General features: G+C 42.8%; 1 protein-coding gene across 2 annotated transcripts; it reads left to right on the top strand.

Annotated features, from left to right (window-relative positions):
• The first annotated feature begins 12375 nt into the window (after positions 1–12375).
• Positions 12376–22551, top strand: LOC124146176. 2 transcript variants are annotated; one of them, XR_007222178.1, is made up of 6 exons: positions 12376–18321; positions 18535–18619; positions 19747–19839; positions 20027–20149; positions 21315–21425; positions 22470–22551. XR_007222178.1 is itself a non-coding variant. In XM_046516328.2 (6 exons), exons 2-6 carry the CDS (start codon positions 18544–18546, stop codon positions 22475–22477), a joined length of 411 nt encoding a protein of 136 aa, XP_046372284.1. In that variant the 5' UTR covers positions 18256–18321; positions 18535–18543; the 3' UTR covers positions 22478–22551. The 2 variants fall into 2 exon arrangements, 1 of the variants encoding a protein (XP_046372284.1); XM_046516328.2 differs by having other exon boundaries at positions 18256–18321.
• Positions 22552–25782: the final 3231 nt, after the last annotated feature.

Genomic DNA, 25782 nt, shown 5'->3' with positions numbered 1-25782 from the left:
GACTCCGAGCCAACCAGTCCTTGTTTTAGTCCCTTAATGGCGAGCGTCAGGCAGGGTAACAACAAGTTCCATTTTTAACGGCATTTGGTATGACGTGGGGTACTCTAGCACTAGACTACGGAGACGGTCGACCTGAATAATCAAGTGATGAAGACAATAAATGATGGAGTGATGAATAACAAACCCTTGCTTTACCACCCGTTTACCTTGATGATGTATAGGTAGTTGTGCTTGCTGTATTAACAACCAAATTTGATATTATTTCCATCAGCAAATGAGCTGCATTTCTGATTTGAATTCTCTCTTTTTCTGCGTTTTATAACGGTGGTCATAGAGAGATCGTGTGTATGGCAATGGGGCAATCTGTTCTTCGGTGCACCCGCGCGCCTATCTTTGACACAGCAAACATTTTCCATCTAAGGAAAATGTTTTCATGGTATGTACGAGGGATTCATGCAAGACATCACTTGGCAACAAGGTCCATTGCTCGGAGAAGTAAAGACACATTGACTCAACACACTAATTACTCCTTCACCAAACTAAACATCGTATCTCAAAATACAGGTGTTATTTAAAACAAAATACAGTACCCAAATGTTATGCATAATAAACGATGTTTGATGCCTGGCTGTACTTCGTCTTCCCAGAATGTCAACATAACGGCGATTGTATTGCTTTGGGAAACACAGTAGAGTTGTTCTGCTCCACTTTAAGTGTGTTAACGTCGGGAACTCCTACCACCTCACAGTAACAATACCAAGTACGTGTCTCGTTCATTTACAAGGATACAAAAGTATGCATTTGTTCGTAATACATATATTACCATTCGTTTCATTTGTCGTCTAAAGATTCAATGTCCTCTATATTTTAACAAGAATTCATTGATTACTAATTTATTTCTGAATTGCATTTGGTATATTTATTATTATTGCATCATTCATATTTGTAGGGAAAATATCCATTACTATTAAAGAATAAATTCATTTATTTAATCACCTTAAGCATAAAACTATGGCTCTATATAAAATTGTCATTTGACAGTATGTTTTATCAATCAGGAAACACATCGGTATAGAGTGTTGAAAACTTTCTCTATGTTTATGATCTGTTTGAAATGTTTCAGAGTGCTTAACAATGCTATGATGTTGACACAACTTCAAGTAAAATGTTACTTTAAGTATAAACAGTACATCCCCTAGTTACATCTGACCCATAACAGTACTATATGCTTACATTCTATATGTAAACAGAGATAGCTTGTACTTTCATCCGATATTTCGACATTTCGGCTTATCCCAAACCGGATTAGTGTATTCATAGCGTATGCTCATGCAATGTGAAGAACAGTAAATGGTGTTTATTGGTTCTCATTATTTGCCATGTGTTTTATCCTGTTCTTCTATTCTGCAGGGTGTTACCATGGCGGACAGTGGCGCTGCGTGGGTGACCTTGGCAACTGCGCCACCTGCGAGAGCGACGGTACTGTCTTACAGAGTAAGGACATCCAGCTGTGTTAGTCTTCTAGGGTCCTAGGAACAAGTTAGCATCGGACAACTGATTAAATACATGTAAAACACCAGCGTTCTAACGTTTGGTGGCTTCCGACATGATGTTATGGTTTTCGTTCTTCAGGATGTGTTCGTAAATAGCGGATATTAGATCGAGTTTGTTAACAGAGGTCCAATGTTCTTTTAGTCTTGTGTTGAGGGGTCTAAGGGTTTCTCCAATGTACTGGTGTCCACAGTCGCAGGGTATCTGCTATATACATCCTCGTGGGTTAGGACTTGCGCTGCTTCTGCCTCTGCCATTGGCTTGTAGATTGGTCTTGATGGACGTGCCGCAAGAAAAGGTGACATCTATGTTGGCTTTGTTCTTGATGAGGCGGGAAATCTGAGGGTAGGGTATGGTGATTCTGATGGGCGATGGAGCTGTTTGGGCCTGAGGTCGGAGTTCTTGAGGGTCTTGCGGATGGTTTTGGAGACTAGGTGGGCAGATAGCTGTTGAGGGAGGTGAAGGTTTCCCTGAGATGGTCCAGTTCACTGCTGAGGGTATCAGAGTGGCAAATGGATTTTGCACGTCGGGTCAGGGTGGCGATGATGGCTTGTTTTATCTGGGGATGGTGGCCGGAGTTGTAGTGGATGTACTGGTCTGTGTGTAGGGGCTTGCGGTACACTGATGTTCTTAGTCCATCATCTGTGGTTTGGAGGGACACGTCTAAGAAAGGAAGGTGTTGATTAATTTCCGTCTCCATGGCGAACTGGATTCTCTGGTGCTGGGCGTTGAGATGTTAAAGGAGCTCTGTGGGGTCGTTCTGGTGGGCTATGGTGGTGAATGTGTCGTCTACTTTTTGGTACCAGTTGAGACGTTGGATTGATGTTGTGGAGAGGGCTGATTCTTCGAAGGATGTCATGAAGATTTCAGTGATGAGAGGAGATAGAGGGGAGCCCATGGATTTGTTTGTAGATCTTGTCGTTGAAGGTGAAGTATGATGTGTCAAAGCAGCTGGTGGCTAGGTTGATGATGCTGTCTATTGTGAGTTTGGTGTCTAGGTCGTCCCTCTTTTCTGTAGTTTGTTGCGGAGGATGTCAAGTGCTTCTTGTAGAGGGATGTTGGTGAAGAGGTCGATGACGTCATAGCTGACCATGGTGCCTGTGAGGTTAGCTTCTTTCAGATGGTTGACGAAAGAATAGGAGCCGCTGATGAAGGATTTTCCATATTTGCCTTAGGGAGCTAGAAGCCGTGAGAGATATTGGGCGGTGTTGTAGAACACAGATCCTCTGGAGCAGACTAGTATTCTGGCTCTTGGTGGGTTCTTGTGAGTACATCTTTCAACCCCGCGAAAATATTAACATAACATATGTGTGTGTGCGTGTGTGTGTCTGTGTGTGTGCGCGCAGAAAGGGTATCTTCTAGTGAACACCATGTGTCCCAGGGTGTATGTTGCAGTGAACACCGTGTGTCCCAGGGTGTATCTTGAAGTGAACATCCTGTGTTCCAGGATGTATCTTGTACTGAACATAGTGTGTCGCAGGGTGTATGTTGTAGTGAACATCCTGTGTTCCAGGGTGTATGTTGTAGTGAACATCCTGTGTTCCAGGGTGTATGTTGTACTGAACAGTCTGTGTTCCAGGATGTATCTTGAAGTGAACATCCTGTGTTCCAGGATGTATCTTGTACTGAACATCCTGCGTTCCAGGGTGTATGTTGTAGTGAACATCCTGTGTCGCAGGATGTATCTTGAAGTGAACATCCTGTGTTCCAGGGTGTATGTTGTAGTAAACATCGTGTGTCGCAGGGTGTATGATGTAGAGAACATCCTGTATTCCAGGGTGTATGTTGTAGTGAACATCATGTGTTCCAGGGGGTATCTTGTAGTGAACATCCTGTGTTCCAGGATTTATGTTGTAGTGAACATCCTGTGTTCCAGGATGTATTTTGTACTGAACATAGTTTGTCGCAGGGTGTATGTTGTAGTGAACATCCTGTGTTCCAGGGTGTATCTTGTACTGAACATAGTTTGTCGCAGGGTGTATGTTGTAGTGAACATCCTGTGTTCCAGGGTGTATGTTGTAGTGAACAATCTGTGTCCTAGGGTGTATGTTGTACTGAACATCCTGTGTTCCAGGATGTATCTTGTACTGAACATAGTTTGTCGCAGGGTGTATGTTGTAGTGAACATCCTGTATTCCAGGGTGTATCTTGTACTGAACATAGTTTGTCGCAGGGTGTATGTTGTAGTGAACATCCTGTGTTCCAGGGTGTATGTTGTAGTGAACAATCTGTGTCCTAGGGTGTATGTTGTACTGAACATCATGTGTTCCAGGATGTATCTTGTACTGAACATAGTTTGTCGCAGGGTGTATGTTGTAGTGAACATCCTGTGTTCCAGGGTGTATGTTGTAGTGAACAATCTGTGTCCTAGGGTGTATGTTGTACTGAACATCATATGTTCCAGGATGTATCTTGTACTGAACATAGTTTGTCCCAGGGTGTATCTTGAAGTGAACATCCTGTGTTCCAGGGTGTATGTTGTACTGAACATCCTGTGTTCCAGGATGTATCTTGTACTGAACATAGTGTGTCGCAGGGTGTATGTTGTAGTGAACATCCTGTGTTCCAGGGTGTATGTTGTACTGAACAGTCTGTGTTCCAGGATGTATCTTGTAGTGAACATCCTGTGTTCCAGGATGTATCTTGTACTGAACAACCTGCGTTCCAGGGTGTATGTTGTAGTGAACATACTGTGTCGCAGGATGTTTCTTGAAGTGAACATCCTGTGTTCCAGGGTGTATGTTGTAGTAAACATCGTGTGTCGCAGGGTGTATGATGTAGAGAACATCCTGTATTCCAGGGTGTATGTTGTAGTGAACATCATGTGTTCCAGGGGGTATCTTGTAGTGAACATCCTGTGTTCCAGGATTTATGTTGTAGTGAACATCCTGTGTTCCAGGGTGTATGTTGTAGTGAACAGTCTGTGTTCCAGGATGTATTTTGTACTGAACATAGTTTGTCGCAGGGTGTATGTTGTAGTGAACATCCGGTGTTCCAGGGTGTATGTTGTAGTGAACATTCTGTGTCCCAGGGTGTATGTTGTAGTGGACAATCTGTGTCCTAGGGTGTATCTTGAAGTGAACATCCTGTGTTCCAGGGTGTATGTTGTAGTAAACATCGTGTGTCGCAGGGTGTATGTTGTAGTGAACATCCTGTGTTCCAGGGTGTATGTTGTAGTGGACAATCTGTGTCCTAGGGTGTATCTTGAAGTGAACATCCTGTGTTCCAGGGTGTATGTTGTAGTAAACATCGTGTGTCGCAGGGTGTATGATGTAGTGAACATCCTGTATTCGGGGGTGTATCTTGAAGTGAACATCCTGTGTTCCAGGATGTATCTTGTACTGAACATAGTGTGTCGCAGGGTGTATGTTGTAGTGAACATCCTGTGTCCCAGGGTGTATCTTGTACTGAACATCCTGCGTTCCAGGGTGTATGTTGTAGTGAACATCCTGTGTTCCAGGGTGTATGTTGTAGTAAACATCGTGTGTCGCAGGGTGTATGATGTAGTGAACATCCTGTATTCCAGGGTGTATCTTGAAGTGAACATCCTGTGTTCCAGGATGTATCTTGTACTGAACATAGTTTGTCGCAGGGTGCATGTTGTAGTGAACATCCTGTGTTCCAGGGTGTATCTTGAACTGAACATCCTGTATTCCAGGGTGTATGTTGTAGTAAACATCGTGTGTCGCAGGGTGTATGATGTAGTGAACATCCTGTATTCCAGGGTGTATGTTGTAGTGAACATCATGTGTTCCAGGGTGTATCTTGTAGTGAACATCCTGTGTTCCAGGATGTATGTTGTAGTGAACATCCTGTATTCCAGGGTGTATGTTGTAGTGAACATCGTGTGTCGCAGGGTGTATGTTGTAGTGAACATCCTGTGTTCCAGGGTGTATGTTGTAGTGAACATCCTGTGTTCCAGGATGTATCTTGTACTGAACATCTCGTTCCCGGGTGTATGATGTAGTGAACATTTTTGTTCCAGGGTGTATGATGTACTGAACAGCTTGTGTTCCAGGCTGTATCTTGTACTGAACATCTTGTTCCAGGGTGTATGATGTAGTGAACATCATTTGTTCCAGGGTGTATGATGTACTGAACATCATGTGTTCCAGGGTGTATGATGTAGTGAACATCATGTGTTCAAGGGTGTAACTACTACGGCGTTGGCTACCCGCTGGGAGAGACGAACACGTGCAGAACATGCAAGAGCGACGGAACCGTAAAATATGGTAAAGTAAATTTCAGCATACACATTTGTCATGTATCCAAAATGAAAATGACACATTTATGCGAAAAAAAGATATTGCAGCTTATTGTCAATTCTGGAATAGATGAATGATTTACTTTTTATATTTCCAGAACGTTCCTTTGATGGTCAGTGTTACGAGCACAATGACCAGATACAAATTGGTTGTTACCTGTACCTTTTACACCTGACAGGCTGCTTGCACCATTGGGTTTAAGAAGAATGTGGGTCAGGCCACCAGTAAGTATATATTTGTACTGTAGAATAGATAAGTACAGACATCCTACCATCCTAACACAATGGAATTCAATCATAACGACAGCACCATCCTGTTTCTACCAAAATGTCATCCATGCTTTCATGTCTTACCATCTCGTCACCTTTTGTCCTCGTGTGACGTAATTCTGTCATGACGCCTTATGTTTGCCTTTCTGGTATCCTGCCATGATGTAATCCAAATTGAGTAACCCAAAGGTGTTGTCGTGGGTTTAACCTGCCATTATGTAATCCAACTTGTGTAATCCAACTTGTGTAACCCAACGTGTGTTGTCATGGTTTTAACCTGCCATGATGTAATCCAACTTGTGTAATCCAACTTGAGTAATCTAACGTGTGTTGTCATGGGTTTAACCTGCCATGATGTAATCCACCTTCTGTAATCCAACTTGAGTAACCCAACGTGTGTTGTCATGGGTTTAACCTGCCATGATGTAATCCAACTTGAGTAATCTAACGTGTGTTGTCATGGGTTTAACCTGCCATGATGTAATCCAACTTGAGTAATCTAACGTGTGTTGTCATGGGTTTAACCTGCCATGATGTAATCCAACTTGAGTAACCCAACGTGTGTTGTCATGGGTTTAACCTGCCATGATGTAATCCACCTTCTGTAATCCAACTTGAGTAACCCAACGTGTGTTGTCATGGGTTTAACCTGCCATGATGTAATCCAACTTGAGTAATCTAACGTGTGTTGTCATGGGTCTAACCTGCCATGATGTAATCCAACTTGAGTAATCTAACGTGTGTTGTCATGGGTTTAACCTGCCATGATGTAATCCAACTTGAGTAACCCAACGTGTGTTGTCATGGGTTTAACCTGCCATGATGTTATCCAACTTGAGTAATCTAACGTGTGTTGTCATGGGTTTAACCTGCCATGATGTTATCCAACTTGAGTGATCTAACGTGTGTTGTCATGGGTTTAACCTGCCATGATGTAATCCAACTTGAGTAATCTAACGTGTGTTGTCATGGGTTTAACCTGCCATGATGTAATCCAACTTGAGTAACCCAACGTGTGTTGTCATGGGTTTAACCTGCCATGATGTAATCCAACTTGAGTAATCTAACGTGTGTTGTCATGGGTTTAACCTGCCATGATGTAATCCAACTTGAGTAACCCAACGTGTGTTGTCATGGGTTTAACCTGCCATTATGTAATCCAACTTGTGTAATCCAATTTGTGTAACCCAACGTGTGTTGTCATGGTTTTAACCTGCCATGATGTAATCCAACTTGTGTAATCCAACTTGAGTAATCTAACGTGTGTTGTCATGGGTTTAACCTGCCATGATGTAATCCAACTTGTGTAATCCAACTTGAGCAATCTAACGTGTGTTGTCATGGGTTTAACCTGCCATGATGTAATCCAACTTGAGTAATCCAACTTGTGTAATCCAACTTGTGTAATCTTACGTGTGTTGTCATTGGCTTAACCTGCCATGATGTAATCCATCTTGTTTAATCTAACTTGAGTAATCTAACGTGTGTTGTCATGGGTTTAACCTGCCATGATGTAATCCAACTTGTGTAATCCAACTTGAGCAATCTAACGTGTGTTGTCATGGGTTTAACCTACCATGATGTAATCCAACTTGTGTAATCCAACTTGAGTAATCTAACGTGTGTTGTCATGGGTTTAACCTGCCATGATGTAATCCAACTTGAGTAATCTAACGTGTGTTGTCATGGGTTTAACCTGCCATGATGTAATCCAACTTGAGTAACTCAACGTGTGTTGTCATTGGTTTAACCTGCCATGATGTAATCCAACTTGAGTAATCCAACTTGTGTTGTCATGGGTTTACCCTGCCATGATGTAATCCAACTTGTGTAATCTAACTTGAGTAATCCAACTTGTGTAATCCAACTTGAGTTATCTAACGTGTGTTGTCATGGGTTTAACCTGCCATGATGTAATCCACCTTCTGTAATCCAACTTGAGTAACCCAACGTGTGTTGTCATGGGTTTAACCTGCCATGATGTAATCCAACTTGAGTAATCTAACGTGTGTTGTCATGGGTTTAACCTGCCATGATGTAATCCAACTTGAGTAATCTAACGTGTGTTGTCATGGGTTTAACCTGCCATGATGTAATCCAACTTGAGTAATCTAACGTGTGTTGTCATGGGTTTAACCTGCCATGATGTAATCCAACTTGAGTAACCCAACGTGTGTTGTCATGGGTTTAACCTGCCATGATGTTATCCAACTTGAGTAATCTAACGTGTGTTGTCATGGGTTTAACCTGCCATGATGTTATCCAACTTGAGTAATCTAACGTGTGTTGTCATGGGTTTAACCTGCCATGATGTAATCCAACTTGAGTAATCTAACGTGTGTTGTCATGGGTTTAACCTGCCATGATGTAATCCAACTTGAGTAACCCAACGTGTGTTGTCATGGGTTTAACCTGCCATGATGTAATCCAACTTGAGTAATCTAACGTGTGTTGTCATGGGTTTAACCTGCCATGATGTAATCCAACTTGAGTAACCCAACGTGTGTTGTCATGGGTTTAACCTGCCATGATGTAATCCAACTTGAGTAATCTAACGTGTGTTGTCATGGGTTTAACCTGCCATGATGTTATCCAACTTGAGTAATCTAACGTGTGTTGTCATGGGTTTAACCTGCTATGATGTAATCCAACTTGAGTAATCTAACGTGTGTTGTCATGGGTTTAACCTGCCATGATGTAATCCAACTTGAGTAACCCAACGTGTGTTGTCATGGGTTTAACCTGCCATGATGTAATCCAACTTGAGTAATCTAACGTGTGTTGTCATGGGTTTAACCTGCCATGATGTAATCCAACTTGAGTAATCTAACGTGTGTTGTCATGGGTTTAACCTGCCATGATGTAATCCAACTTGAGTAATCTAACGTGTGTTGTCATGGGTTTACCCTGCCATGATGTAATCCAACTTGAGTAATCTAACGTGTGCTGTCATGGGTTTAACCTGCCATGATGTAATCCAACTTGAGTAATCTAACCTGTGTTGTCATGGGTTTAACCTGCCATGATGTAATCCAACTTGAGTAATCTAACGTGTGTTGTCATGGGTTTAACCTGCCATGATGTAATCCTGTCGTGCCATCCTGCCACATCGATTTGGATGTTTGAGAACGTGTGAACAGGAGAGAGTAAACCCACAGCCAGAAATGTTGTACTACAATTGCTTGTAAATAATCGTATGTGGACTAGGCAAATCTGAGGACTGGCGCATGAGCAAGCGCCTACATGTACGCCATCATGGCAACTGACTACATGCTCAGTGAGAAGACCCGACCCCTCTAACCGTCTCGTTCGACAAGCCTTGGATACTGTTTGAGAATGAAGTTGATATATTGGAGTTACACGGAGTAGATATTTGAACGTGTCTTTGTAATGGCTAGTGCGTTTTACAAAAGGTTTAATTTATGTGATCACTGTGCGTACAATGATTCGCCTTGTACCTGTTTAACAAGGAATAATGGGGTCGCGTAACTCCTTGAAGTTCTCACATTTGTGAAAAAATATCACTGTTGTCAATAAAATTATCTTAAAACGGAATAGGATTTGACAAAACCGCCACTATAAATACATACAGTATCCATATAGTCTACTTTCCTTGAAACGTAGAATAAATGGATTCTAATTAAGGGTATTACCACCCATGTTACCATGAAATTAAGAATATCCGTCGATCTCAATTAAAGAACATAACTCTTTTCTGAGACATGTCGCTTTAAAAACACGATAGTTTAATTTTACTTATCAAATATATAAAATTAGATAGATAATTGTGATATCAACTTTAACTATCGAGCCAAGTACATACTTACTGCAGTGGCATGCAGTAGAACATGCACGTGCATTAATCCCATGGTTCTGAAAGCGGTGATACTTCCCTGTGTTATTGTGTTCCTGTATTGAGTTCGCTTTATTTATCTGAATAGAGATGGCTGTCGGAAGGGCCCCGATTTTTAGAAAGTCAGTAGTTGTAGTATGTTGATATACACGTCCTCTTAGGATGGTTGTGTATGGATGATCATTTACTAAATTGTGTGCCCACTTTTTCCATGTTATATATAGTGATCGAAAAAACCCACGTGGGCCAACATTTATAGATAGCGAATCTTCTATGAACTTGCCTTAATAATAACCATTTTCTAAAATGTGGGCCACTCATGGTGATAAAAAACAGGTGGGCATCCATTTGTAAATCATGAAGCTTTATTAGGATGGCATAGTGCTTTGAATATTTTTTTGAAATATGAACCGCCTTTTTGTCCGACATGTAAGGCCAGCATATTTTTTATTTTATATGGATATGGATTTTGGGTATGTTTTGTTGATGGGAACTGTCAATGAACAAAGTCACCAGCTGGTCGCTGCCATAAGACAACATGGTTTTGAAAATATTTTCACAAAGCACATAACCTGTTTTGAAAGGCAATAGCGCTGCGTTTTAAAACTTTAAAACGGCCGGACATATGAACAGGGACGTCATACCTCAACTTGGATGGAACTCGGAATTGAGGCAAACCAATGACTGATGACATCAAACATTTTAGGGAACTTGTTCGATAAGAGGAATAACTCATAAATGATATCTGTTGGGGTTTCTACACATAGATACGACCAGTTCCAAGTCAGTTAATTACAGGGGCGGTCGGGTAGCCTAGTGGTTTAAGCGTTCGCTCGTCACGCCGAAGACCCGGGTTCGATTCCCGACATGGGTACAATGTGTGAAGCCCATTTCTGGTGTCCCCCGCCGTGATATTGCTGGAAAACCATACTCACTCACTCACTCACTCACTCAGTTAATTACAAATTACAAATTACAAGTCAGTTAATAGGACGTAATACATATTCTGTACAAGTGTGTATGTTCACTATATCACATTTGTAAAACACCCAGACATATTTGTTAACAATGTTGGTAACTTCAGTACCAGCCAATGAAACACACTGTCAATAAAGAGGAGGTCTGCAAGAAGCGTGGTGGTACGCACAAGCCAATCACACGTCTCGATGTTTCTGACAATGCAGAAACCGTTAATCGAATTGTCCAATGAGAAAGTGGGGAAGTGTAGGTGTGCCAGTGTGTGGACGACATCTCACAGTCGATGTTTACATCTTGGCAAGCTGTCAGGCGTGTTTCGATCGTCTAAGGACAAGAGGGAAGGAAAATTAATATGAGCGTGCATGTTATCCGCACACGATCTGTCGTTAGATCAATGATATTAAGTGAAGAAACTCCTTGCATATATCTCAGTTCAAGAACGCACGCACACGTCCCATCACAGTGAATCACAGCACCAACCATTGCTCATTGAGACTTAAGCTCTTACGTTCTAGATTTCCAGTATAGGATATTCTAACTGTTCACATTTCATTTCGTTCGTGACATGAAGACATATTTAAGAAATAAACGACGTGCTGGGGTTGTTTATCGTACAATATGGAGAATAACAGATTTTTGGAATGATATGTTAAATCACTGTAGCGGAAATGTCGTCTTGTGGTGTTTTGAGGGGCAAAACTAAAGAATACACGACGTTCAGTGAAATGCATCTCTCCTGTAACCTACTTGACCTGTGTTTCAGCTGAAGTTTGCAATCACATTGCATCGGATGGGTTTCAGTCGTGCACAGCAAACGGCGCCTCCGCCACTCATGCGATCGGTGGCACAGACGACAGCTGCACGTGCACGTTGGCTAATGGTGTGAGCAGCTCATCATGCACGAGCATCTAAACACGGCAACGCGTGATACTGCTCCATTGTAGCGTGTAACACGTAAACAGTCGTAATAAAATGCGATCTTCAGTCACCTCAGTACAGTGGGCAATGTTCAGTCACCTTAGTACAGAGGGCAATGTTCAGTCACCTCAGTACAGCGGGCGATGTTCAGTCACCTCAGTACAGTGGGCGATGTTCAGTCACCTCATTACAGAGGGCAATGATCAGTCACCTTAGTACAGAGGGTAATGTTCAGTCACCTCAGTACAGCGGGCGATGTTCAGTCACCTCAGTACAGTGGGCAATGTGCAGTCATCTCAGTACAGAGGGTAATGTTCAGTCACCTCAGTACAGTGGGCGATGTTCAGTCACCTCAGTACAGTGGGCGATGTTCAGTCACCGCAGTACAGTGGGCGATGTTCAGTCACCTCAGTACAGTGGGCAATGTTCAGTCACCTCAGTACAGTGGGCAATGATCAGTCAACTCAGTACAGAGAGCGATGTTCAGTCACCTCAGTACAGTGGGTGATGTTCAGTCACCTCAGTACAGTGGGCAGTGTTCAGTCACCTGAGTACCGAGAGCGATAATCAGTCACCTCAGTACAGTTGGCAATGTTCAGTCAACTCAGTACAGTGGGCGATGTTCAGTCACCTCAGTACAGTGGGCCATGTTCAGTCACCTCAGTACAGAGGGCAATGTTCAGTCATCTCAGTACAGAGGGCAATGTGCAGTCACCTCAGTACAGTGGGCAATGTTCAGTCACCTCAGTACAGAGGGCGATGGCCAGTCACCTCAGTACCGAGAGCGATGTGCAGTCACCTCAGAACAGTGGGCGATGTTCAATCACCTCAGTAGAGTGGGCAATGTTCAGTCACCTCAGTACAGTGGGCAATGTTCAGTCACCTCAGTACAGTGGGCAATGTTCAGTCACCTCAGTACAGAGGGCGATGTTCAGTCACCTCAGTACGGAGGGCAATGTTCAGTCACCGCAGTACAGTAGGCGATGTGCAGTCATCTCAGTACAGTGGGCGATGTTCAGTCACCTCAGTACAGAGGGCAATGTTCAGTCACCTCAGTACAGAGGGCAATGTTCAGTCATCTCAGTACAGAGGGCAATGTTCAGTCATCTCAGTACAGAGGGCAATGTTCAGTCATCTCAGTACAGAGGGCAATGTTCAGTCACCTCAGTACGGCCCAATAGACTCGAAGGAGTATTCAAAAGTGCATTTTAATCAACCAGAAAGCCGTAATTCTGTTACATTAGTTGTCACTTGGGCCGTGACCTGGTCATATACTAGTATTGGACATCCAGTTTATTAGCCATCACGCGGCACGTTTGATTGACACATGGACTTCACGTTCTCTTGTTCTGTATTGTACCAGTGACAGACGCACACAACATGATTGCTACTCTGACCTTCTCACCACAGACACAGTATCGACAGTTCGTGCGACAAAGATGTGCCTAACAATTAAGATCCATATCCCAGGTAAATGTCGCCACACCTGTAGTCGATTAGACGGTTCATTGCATGAGAATAGTGTTTACTAGTATTTACTTACCTTAATGACACCATCAAACGAAATATATGAAACTATTACAATCGTGTAGATTTGAATTATTTTCATGGCGTAGAATTTACATCAGAGATAATATACCAATGTCATTAGTGTGGCTTTTCATAACAATCATCTCACACGATCCCCAAGTTTATGATATATACAGTTATTACTGCAGTCAGGTTCAAGGGACCGGAATTAATTATTGTGTCTATGTAGCTATTGATATGTTATTGTGTATTTAAAACGTTACAACTTTGAATATCCGTTTTGTTCAACGCATAGAACCTTTCAGAATTCTTTTTAAATGAACTATAATAAGACCGGAAGACATGTCAAAATGCTTCTAATGTGTTCTTATCAACCGAAATGTTACAGAACTTGTATGTATACTTGCTGTTGTTAGTTAAAGAACTTAGGTATACTTACTGTTGGTATCTACAGAACTTATGTTTATATACTGTTATTCAAAGAACTTATGTATGCATGATGCTGGTATCTACAGAGCTTATGTATACTTGCTGTTGGTATCTACAGAACTTATGTATACTTGCTGTTGGTATCTACAGAACTTATGTTTATATACTGTTATTCAAAGAACTTATGTATACTTGCTGTTGGTATTTACAGAACTTATGTATACTTGCTGTTGATATCTACAGAGCTTATGTTTATATACTGTTATTTAAAGAACTTATGTATACTTGATGCTGGTATCTACAGAACTTATGTTTATATACTGTTATTCAAAGAACGTATGTATACTTGCTGTTGGTATCTACAGAACTTATGTATACTTGCTGTTGGTATCTACAGAGCTTATGTTTATATACTGTTATTCAAAGAACTTATGTATACTTGATGCTGGTATCTACAGAGCTTATGTTGATATACTGTTATTCAAAGAACGTATGTATACTTGATGCTGGTATCTACAGAACATATGTTTACTAACTATTGGTATCTACAGAACTAATGTTTATATACCGTTATTCAAAGAACTTATGTATACTTGCTGTTGGTATCTACAGAACTTATGTTTATATACTGTTATTCAAAGAACGTATGTATACTTGATGTTGGTATCTACAGAACATATGTTTACTTACTATTGGTATCTACAGAACTAATGTTTATATACCGTTATTCAAAGAACTTATGTATACCTGCTGTTGGTATCTACAGAACTTATGTATACTTGCCGTTGGTATCTACAGAGCTTATGTTTACTAACTGTTGGTATCTTCAGAACTTAAATATTGTTATTAACAGAACTTATCTTTCAGGAGCAATGATCTCAAGTATGAAGACAGAGCTCAAGGAGTCCTTCCTACTTTCATTATTGCATAAAAGCAGTTCTAATCTATGTCATCTCCGCCTTCACACTTGTAATGATTGGTCCTGACCCAGACTTTGGGTTAACTATGTCCTCATAGGTACTATAGTTCACATATGACGGGACGGTAGGGTATCCGAGTGCTTATTGTGTTCGCTCGTCACGCCGAAGTCCCGGGTTCCATTCTCCATATGGGTTAAATGTGTGAAGCCCATTTCTGGTGTCCTCCGACGTGAATTTGCTTGCATATTGCTAAAAGCGTCTTGAAGCCATACTCACAAACTAACCCTTAAATAGAACAGAAGTGTGGCCTAGTCACGGGAGTTTCCCCTCGTGTTCCTGGTAACTATGACAGTCAACCGGAGACGTTGAACGTATATTACCCCACTCCACACACACATACAAACACAAACGCGCGCGCGCACGCAGGCACACTGCAGTCTTTTGGAATGGACCAACACAGTCGTGTGTAGGGGTGATTTATATTATCTGGACAACATACACACATAAAACACTAGGATGACGTCACAAGAAATATATTTGTTAAACTAAACACGCTTACTGAGACGTGTCTCCAGTAGTCTGTTATGTGATTTTGGACTGAAGGTGGTTGGTTCTACCACATCCACGCAAGACATGTCAGGTATTCCCTTGACTACTTTTAATTACCAAAACAGGATATGTATGAACATGGTATCGATGGATCAAGTAAAACTTTAAACAATGAAATGTGTCACATTGAAATAATCAATATATCGTGCAAGGCAGTGAACTGATCAAGGCAGACAGAATACCAGAATAACGCTTGGTCTCTGAAAATGCATAATGTTGATGGAAACAAATAATTTCACTTCATTTGATAAGGACTGCTACAGAGACACAGTAAGTCATCCAGTATGTACCCTCAATCTCTCAAGTATGTCCACGTGTGTCTCCAGTATGTCCCCTGTGTGTCCCCTGAATGTCCCCAGAATGTCTCCAGCATGTCCCCTCAAACTCTCAAGTATGTCCCCCTTGTGTCTCTAGTATGTTCCCTGAATATATCCCCTGAATGTTCTCCGATTGTCCCCAGTATGCCCCCAGTGTATCTCCAGTATATCCGCCGTATGTCTCCAGTATGTCTCTTTAATATCTCCAGTATTTCACCCGTATGTCTCCAGTATGTCCCCTGTATGTATCCAGTATGTCCCATGTGCGTCTCCAGTATGTCCCATGTGTGTCTCCAGTATGCCCCCCGTATGTCTCCAGTATGCCCCCTGTGCGTTTCCAGTATGTCCCCCGTATGACTCCAGTATGTCCCATGTGTGTCTCCAGTATGTCCCCCGTATATCTCCAGTATGTCTCCAGTATGTCCCCCGTGTCTCCAGTATGTCCCCCGTATGTCTCCAGTATGCCCCCTGTGCGTCTCCAGTATGTCCCCCGTATATCTCCAGTATTTCCCCCGTATGTCTCCAGTATGTCCCCGTATGTCTCCAGTATGTCCCCTGTGCGTCTCCAGTATGTCCCATGTGCGCCTCCAGTATGTCCCCTGTGTGTCTCCAGTATGTCCCATGTGTGTCTCCAGTATGTCCCCTGTGTGTCTCCAGTATGTCCCATGTGTGTCTTCAGCATGTGCCCTGTGTGTTTCTAGTATATCCCCAGAATGTCTTCAGTATGTCCCACGTGCGACTCCAGTATGTCCCCTGATTATCTCCAGTATGTCTCATGTGTGTCTCTACTATGTGTCCTGTATGTCTCCAGTATGTCCCCACGTACCTCAGGTATGCCCCTTGTGTGCCTCCAGTATGTCCCCTGTATGTCTCCAGTATCTCCCCCGTGTGTCTCCAGTATGTCCCCTGTATGTCTCCAGTATGTCCCCCGTATGCCTCCAGTATGTCCCCTGTGTGTCTCCAGTATGTCCTCATGTGTCTCCAGTATGTCCCCTGTATGTTTCCAGTATGTCCCCTGTGTGTCTCCAGTATGTCCCCCGTGTGCCTCTCGTATGTCCCACGTATGTCCCCAGTTTTCCCCTGTATGTCTCCAGTATGTCCCCTGTATGTCTCCTGTATGTCCCCCGTATGTCTCTGTTATGTCCCATGTGTGTCTCCAGTATGTCCCCGTGTGTCTCCAGTATGTCCCCTGTGTGTCTCCAGTATGTCCCCCGTATATCTCCAGTATGTCTCCAGTATGTCCCCCGTGTCTCCAGTATGTCCCCCGTATGTCTCCAGTATGCCCCCTGTGCGTCTCCAGTATGTCCCCCGTATATCTCCAGTATTTCCCCCGTATGTCTCCAGTATGTCCCCGTATGTCTCCAGTATGTCCCCTGTGCGTCTCCAGTATGTCCCATGTGCGCCTCCAGTATGTCCCCTGTGTGTCTCCAGTATGTCCCATGTGTGTCTCCAGTATGTCCCCTGTGTGTCTCCAGTATGTCCCATGTGTGTCTTCAGCATGTGCCCTGTGTGTTTCTAGTATATCCCCAGAATGTCTTCAGTATGTCCCACGTGCGACTCCAGTATGTCCCCTGATTATCTCCAGTATGTCTCATGTGTGTCTCTACTATGTGTCCTGTATGTCTCCAGTATGTCCCCACGTACCTCAGGTATGCCCCTTGTGTGCCTCCAGTATGTCCTCTGTATGTCTCCAGTATCTCCCCCGTGTGTCTCCAGTATGTCCCCTGTATGTCTCCAGTATGTCCCCCGTATGCCTCCAGTATGTCCCCTGTGTGTCTCCAGTATGTCCTCATGTGTCTCCAGTATGTCCCCTGTATGTTTCCAGTATGTCCCCTGTGTGTCTCCAGTATGTCCCCCGTGTGCCTCTCGTATGTCCCACGTATGTCCCCAGTTTTCCCCTGTATGTCTCCAGTATGTCCCCTGTATGTCTCCTGTATGTCCCCCGTATGTCTCTGTTATGTCCCATGTGTGTCTCCAGTATGTCCCCGTGTGTCTCCAGTATGTCCCCTGTGTGTCTCCAGTATGCCCCCTGTGTGTCTCCAGTATCTCCCCCGTATGTCTCTAGTTATCCGCTGTGTGTCTCCAGTATGTCCCCCGTATGTCTCCAGTATGTCCCCTGTGTGTCTCCAGTATGTCCCCTGTGCGTCTCCAGTATGTCCTATGAGTGTCTCCAGTATGCCACCTGTATGTCTCCAGTATGTCCCCTGTGTGTCTCCAGTGTGTCCCCTGTATATCTCCAGTATGTCCCCTGTATGTCCCCAGTATGTCCCCTGTATGTCTCCAGTATGCCCCCTGTGTGTCTCCAGTATGTCCCCTGTGGGTCTCTAGTGTGTCACATGTGTGTCTCCAAGATGCCCCCTGTATGTCTCCAGTATGTCCCCCGTATGTCCCCAGTTATCCCCTGTGTGTCTCCAGTATGTCCCCTGTGTGTCTCCAGTATGTCCCCTGTATGTCTCCAGTATGTCCCCCGTATGTCTCTATTATGTCCCATGTGTGTCTCCAGTATGCCCCCTGTGTGTCTCCAGTATGTCCCTGTGTGTGTATGTCTAACACAAAGTCTGATGGGTGATAAATTACTGCTATTCAGTTTCATATTTAATATTCCCGTCACCTGTTACCTATTCCTGATATATATTGTGACCCGTCCGTGCTGTGGTCACTTTCGCGTCAAGAATCGTTTCAGTAAGTATTTTAGTTTGTTTGTTTGTGTATTTTGTTCCTTTTTCTTACAATCAAATGTTGAACTGCTTGTGTAGTTAACGGTCATAATATCTAGCAAAAACGCATCAGTCAAATCAGAGGAATAATCAGGGTAAACAATGCGCGAAAACAAATTACATAAATGAGTTCATGGATGTCTGTGTGAATGTTTAAATAACTGTTCATTTATTGCAGACATTCAACATGGCTCGAGTACTACTGGCGGGCTGCGTTATCGCCGTATGTCTCGCATATTGTGTCTCTCATGTCGTCAAGAGAGGTAACAATCCACATTGAATATTCTGTCGCCCTGTCTCTCATGTCCGTATACTCTCCACTGAGCTGGTATATTCTGTCTCTGATGTCCATATACTCTCCACTGAGCAGGTATATTCTGTCTCTGATGTCATATACTCTCCACTGAGCTGGTATATTCTGTCTCTCATGTCATATACTCTCCACTGAGCTGGTATATTCTGTCTCTGATGTCCATATACTCTCCACTGAGCTGGTATATTCTGTCTCTCATGTCCATATACTCTCCACTGAGCTGGTATATTCTGTCTCTCATGTCCATATACTCTCCACTGAGCTGGTATATTCTGTCTCTCATGTCATATACTCTCCACTGAGCTGGTATATTCTGTCTCTGATGTCCGTATACTCTCCACTGAGCTGGTATATTCTGTCTCTGATGTCCATATACTCTCTTCTGAGCTGGTATATTCTGTCTCTCATGTCATATACTCTCCACTGAGCAGGTATATTCTGTCTCTCATGTCCATATACTCTCCATTGAGCTGGTATATTCTGTCTCTGATGTCCACATACTCTCCACTGAGCTGGTATATTCTGTCTCTGATGTCCATATACTCTCCACTGAGCTGGTATATTCTGTCTCTGATGTCATATACTCTCCACTGAGCTGGTATATTCTGTCTCTCATGTCCATATACTCTCCACTGAGATGGTATATTATGTCTCTCATGTCATATACTCTCCACTGAGCTGGTATATTCTGTCTCTCATGTCCGTATACTCTCAACTGAGCTGGTATATTATGTCTCTCATGTCATATACTCTCCACTGAGCTGGTATATTCTGTCTCTCATGTCCATATACTCTCAACTGAGCTGGTATATTATGTCTCTCATGTCATATACTCTCGACTGAGCTGGTATATTCTGTCTCTCATGTCCATATACTCTCGACTGAGCTGGTATATACTGTCTCTCATATCCATATACTCTCCACTGAGCAGGTATATACTGTCTCTCAGGTCATATACTCCTCACTAATCTGATCTTTCCTCTTGCAAGTGTTCAGGGTTTTACTTCACACGATTGTATGTCTACCCATCAACAAGTGCTTCATGACGATCACATCCTCCTATTTCCATGTTGACAGATATGGGCATGGGAACAGCTGACGACGGGGATTCTCCCAGTGGAGGTGATGAAGGTGGTGCAAGCGGCGATGTCAACTGCCTCGACAGTGGCTGTGAGTACAACATGATGAGTCGGTAAAGCAAAATAATGAAATACCTACACACTGGAATTAATCTTCACTGTCAGGGAAATCTCTTTTGAAGTCAAACCTTCTTTTTAATAAACATATTAATAAGATTACCCGATAATACGTTGACAAATGTGTGGACTTAGTATTCATTCTTCATACCCTGTTTCAGCGTGTCCTGGTGTTGGCGGAGTCGGGTGTGTTGCCCTTGGCGACAGTGTCGACCTGAATGCATGTACACAGATGACGTGTACAGTCGTTAATAACGTCTACGGGCTCCGAGCTGATACAATCCGTATGTAACTCTATTTTCCTTTCGGATTTATATTTTTCAGTTATGTCATGGCATGTCAACATAACCTACTGTGGTGCATGTCGTGCGCGTTTACCACGGGTGTGCACGGGCATGGTGCTGACAGACACATAGTGCACGTTTACCACTGTAGTGAAACCCATGTGCACGGGTATGGTGCTGACAGACACATAGTGCACGTTTACCACTGTAGTGAAACACACTGCCTGGGTATGGTGCTGACAGACACATAGTGCACGTTTACCACTAAAGTGAAACCCATTGCCAAGGTATGGTGATGACAGACACATAGTGCACGTTTACCACTGTAGTGAAACCCATGTGCACGGGTATGGTGCTGACAGACACATAGTGCACGTTTACCACTGTAGTGAAACCCATTGCCCGGGTATGGTGCTGACAGACACATAGTGCACGTTTACCACTGTAGTGAAACCCATGTGCACGGGTACGGTGATGACAGACACATAGTGCACGTTTACCACTGTAGTGAAACCCATTGCCCGGGTATGGTGCTGACAGACACATAGTGCACGTTTACCACTATAGTGAAACACACTGTCCGGGTATTGTGCTGACAGACACATAGTGTACGTTTACCACTGTAGTGAAACTCATGTGCACGGGTATGGTGCTGACAGACACATAGTGCACGTTTACCACTGTAGTGAAACCTATGTGCACGGGCATGGTGCTGACAGACACATAGTGCACGTTTACCACTGTAGTGAAACCCACTGCCCGGGTATGGTGCTGACAGACACATAGTGCACGTTTACCACTGTAGTGAAACCCATTGCCCGGGTATTGTGCTGACAGACACATAGTGCACGTTTACCACTATAGCGAAACCAATGTGCACGCATACGGTGATGACAGACACATAGTGCACGTTTACCACTATAGCGAAACCAATGTGCACGCATACGGTGATGACAGACACATAGTGCACGTTTACCACTGTAGTGAAACTCATGTGCACGGGTATGGTGCTGTCAGACACATAGTGCACGTTTACCACTATAGTGAAACACATGTGTCTGTCTGAAACCTTTTATAATCTGTTGGTTATCTTCAATTTAGTTATTTTGGTTCAAGAAAGAGGGACTCCGTTGCACAAACCTAACATGCGGCTCCGTACTTTCAGAATGTGCATATGGTGGCAAGTGTTATGAAGGAGGTGCCCCGTTAACACTCGGTAGCTGTGACTACACCTGTTCCATCAGCGGTGTGATCGGTTTCACGCCAAATGACCCAGGTAAGTTCACCTGTTCACCTCAACGTGAATGCTAGATACCGACTTAATACGTGCATGAGCGTTGACGATGGCACACAGGCAATATAAGTATCCATCTATATATTCCCCCATACCTCACACGTACTTATATTTTCAATGATAACATCAGCGTGATCTGTCCAACCGGAAATAGCCGTAATGACGAAGGCCTGGGTCACTACCCACTAGCCTTGGAACAATTGTAAGACCGCTCAAGTAGATGAAACATTTCTGTTCGTCAATGATGCACTATTTAACACACTGGACGTTTACCGTTACGTGTAGAGTCAATAGTGACATGATGCAGGAACTTTGAATAGCTTTTGAAAATATACCAAATCAAAAACAATCATCCGTAAATATTTTCGAAACAAATTTGCTCATTTGAAAGACTGATGTAAGCTATAAGACCTCGCAAGCAACTTCATAAATACACATATAATGCAAATCTAATGAAACGAAACTTCTTGTTAATACGTTTTTGTCGCCCTTCCCATCGTCCATCACGCATCAACAATTATTATCTAATTTTGTGCAAAGGGTCTTTCCTTCGATCCTACCCTGAACACCATTGGTGGGGGAGATGGCCTTGAAAACTAGTGTGCCACAATTGTGCAGTGTCCTGAAGTCAGACCTATGATCTTGGTTTGGAATCCCATATTCTACCTGATTATATTGTAGTTTGTCAGAACCGCACCAAAGCGCTAAACGTCTAAGACCTGCATCTTTACGAAAGGCCCTCATATAATTGAAATACCTATCAAAGCGACGTAAAACCATACCGTCCTCTCTAAAAACAGCTAAACCTGTTTAATATGTAAAGTAAGGTTGTCAATGTTTTACTGAAGTCCAGTCGCCATGATGAAGGAAGGAATGTTCTATTACCTTTGTTCTACAACTCCTAATGGCTATGTCGGTGTGCTTGAAAGCAATGTCTTTTTACGACGAGTACGTGCAAATTAAACTATTTAAATTACTTGTTCATTCATTTATCTGCTGAATGTATATTTTCTGTATATGTTTTAGATTGCTAGACACGCCGCTTCGCCCCAGCTCGGTAACGAAGAGTTCATGTCAGAGATTAAAGCAATTAAATATGCAATCTGTTTTTAAAGACTTTTTTCATTTGTAGAAAATGTAACACTGATCTAGCAATGGCTTAACGGAGGCTACTACATCCAGTAGGTTAATACACACGTGTGCCTCTGTACCCACTGCGTGTGTGGGGTGACCGATCGGGATCAGGTCGTACAATACGTGACGTGCCTCAATGTGTGTCATCGTGCAACGACGACGTGCATCGTCCGCTCTACGACTTATAACCAACCCACTGCGTCTCTTGGTCGTGCTGGGGCAGTGGGTTGAATCCCATATTTACCCTGATAATGATCTATCGGTACCATAACATGATTCATAAGTAAATATCTACGACCAGCGTCACTTTTGTCTTTCCTCTACATCAAACGTACACATGAAATACTGTTCAAGCACCGGTGATACAAAACCAACAACTGTCGTCAAACATATCATTCTCTCCAGGTGAAGAATTTGCACAGTGAAATCTATTATACTATCAGATACAGAATTTTTTTAGAATTTATTCATTTAGGATAATCTATATATTTATATTAGGTATGAGTGAGTGAATGTTAATTAACGCCGCAGCCAACAAAAGTCCAGCTATGTCACGCCGGTCTGTAATGCTGGAGTGTAGATGGCACACGGGTCTTGCTGACACACCATCAGCTATGTAACAGAAACCTGACCAACTAATTCTCTTCACTCGACTCCTGAGACATAACATGACTTGCATGGACAACTTAGTCTTCTCCGGCATCCCCGGATTTGAGTTACTGTGGTATAATCCAGTTTGACATACAAATATTATAATAAAGTCAGTGAACCCAAGAGGGGTAAAAAGGTTTATATTCTTGACTGAACATGGTGGTATCGGGTTGAGTTTGCCCTCAAGGACTAAGTGCTACCTGGCTGTGTGTGTTCTCGTATCAGACGTTGTGGTTGGTAGTTCTAGAAACATCGGTGTGTACATGATTCAATTATATGTATTTTTTTATAATAAGGTGATATTTGTAGTATACCATTAACAAGCGTAGTACGCTACTATTATACGAAGTATAAATCGATAATATCGTTCAGAGTTCATGTCCGAGTATCGTGTTAACTCAGCTTTCTATTTGTATCATGAACTCTGAAACTATGAAAACTAAATGAGCTCATAAATCATCAGTATTAAATTTATTATTCTCGAGATTGAACCTTTCAGCTTTTAGGGGGGAAGAAGTTAAGTTCAAAATCTCTTTATTTTGCTTCAGCTTTCTTTTCATGCCAGGGTTTCATGTTGAAGTTCAGAGGAATTCGTTACTTCTCAAGATAGTCTTTCTGTCGCCAGTCAAACATCAACACTTTCATGCTTAATGTGACCAGAAGGTACACGAGGGTGGGTATGATCATAAGAGCTTTTCGTGTCTAAATGATGGAATGGAAAGCTGACCTGTCACACGCCACAGGGACCAATCCGCACTGACGTAAAACAAAGCTTTTGACATGCATTCCATTCACGTGCTTGGTCGTCGCATATGTTTCTTGACTGGTGGGTAGATTGAAGATTCATTCACAATATATGCATGTGGAATTAGTACTGCTTATGCAGTTACCTATATATATACATGCATGAAAATAAACAGTTCGTGTAAATACAGACATGTGGAAATGGTCAACCGTTTAATGGACCCCAAGAAGATCCATCACGCTTTATGTACGCACTTGCATTAGCTCATATTGCTTTCTGGATTTGAGGAATATGTATTCAACTGTGTAGCTGTGTTATTGTTGAGTGGAGAAGTGAATGTTGCAAATGATAGCAATAATATGTGAGACAATGAGTGAGGCAATATGTGAGACAATGAGTGAGGCAATATGTGAGACAATGAGTGAGGCAAAATGTGAGACAATGAGTGAGGCAAAATGTGAGACAATGAGTGAGGCAATATGTGAGACAATAAGTGAGATAATGAGTGAGGCAAAATGTGAGACAATATGTGAGACAATGAGTGAGGCAATATGTGAGACAATATGTGAGACAATGAGTGAGGCAATATGTGAGACAATATGTGAGACAATGAGTGAGGCAATATGTGAGACAATGGGTGAGGCAATATGTGAGACAATAAGTGAGATAATATGTGAGACATTAAGTGAGACACTAAGTGAGACAATATGTGAGACAATGAGTGAGGCAATATGTGAGACAATGAGTGAGGCAAAATGTGAGACAATATGTGAGACAATGAGTGAGGCAATATGTGAGACAATGAGTGAGGCAATATGTGAGACAATGAGTGAGGCAATATGTGAGACAATGAGTGAGGCAAAATGTGAGACAATGAGTGAGGCAATAAGTGAGTAAATATGTGAGACAAAATGTGAGCCAATGCTTACTACCGCCGCCATATAGCAACAACAATCACAACTACTCAATCTCTAATTGTTGAGTGGAGGGAGTGTAGAACCTCCATAAAACACCCAGCCTTATCCATTGCTTCGATGCATATTCGATGTATTATCTGCACAGAAGAAATTGTTATAATCTGAGTTTGTACATACAAAGTCCCACAGCATTACCAATTATAGCATAGAGTGTGTAATATTCCATTTGAAGATCAAAGACTGGGTGTAGAATTATTCATTGTCAATGTACACAAAGTAGTTATTCCATACATAAAAGGCGTTTTTGCCGATGAAGTAATCATTACAAAGGCAATCTATTGATTGTGAAAGTACATGGAACGTGTAATACTCAAAGGGGGAACAGATGAATGGTGAGTGAGTGAGTCGGGTTTAAACACCACTTCGAAAAGAAGGTTAATAATGCCGTGTCAGCTGAATGGTGAGTGAGTGAGTCGGGTTAATAATGCCGTGTCAGCTGAATGGTGAGTGAGTGAGTCGGGTTAATAATGCCGTGTCAGCTGAATGGTGAGTGAGTGAGTCGGGTCAATAATGCCGTGTCAGCTGAATGGTGAGTGAGTGAGTCGGGTCAATGATGCCGTGTCAGCTGAATGGTGAGTGAGTGAGTCGGGTCAATAATGCCGTGTCAGCTGAATGGTGAGTGAGTGAGTCGGGTCAATGATGCCGTGTCAGCTGAATGGTGAGTGAGTGAGTCGGGTTAATAATGCCGTGTCAGCTGAATGTGGGAAGACAGCACGAAGTAGTCGAGTCTCAGACGTACACCCCTTATGTGAAACTACGAACACATTATTGTGTGGAGAAGAGTCCGCAATGTGACTGCTGTTTGCTAACAAATCTGGTGCTGACAAACCAA

Source organism: Haliotis rufescens, unplaced genomic scaffold (assembly GCF_023055435.1).
Source record: "Haliotis rufescens isolate VD_foot unplaced genomic scaffold, xgHalRufe1.0.p SCAF_2, whole genome shotgun sequence".
Taxonomy (NCBI): Eukaryota; Metazoa; Mollusca; class Gastropoda; order Lepetellida; family Haliotidae; genus Haliotis; species Haliotis rufescens.
The sequence above is the reverse complement of the archived record's forward strand: the minus strand, read 5'-3'. Positions and strand labels throughout refer to the sequence as shown.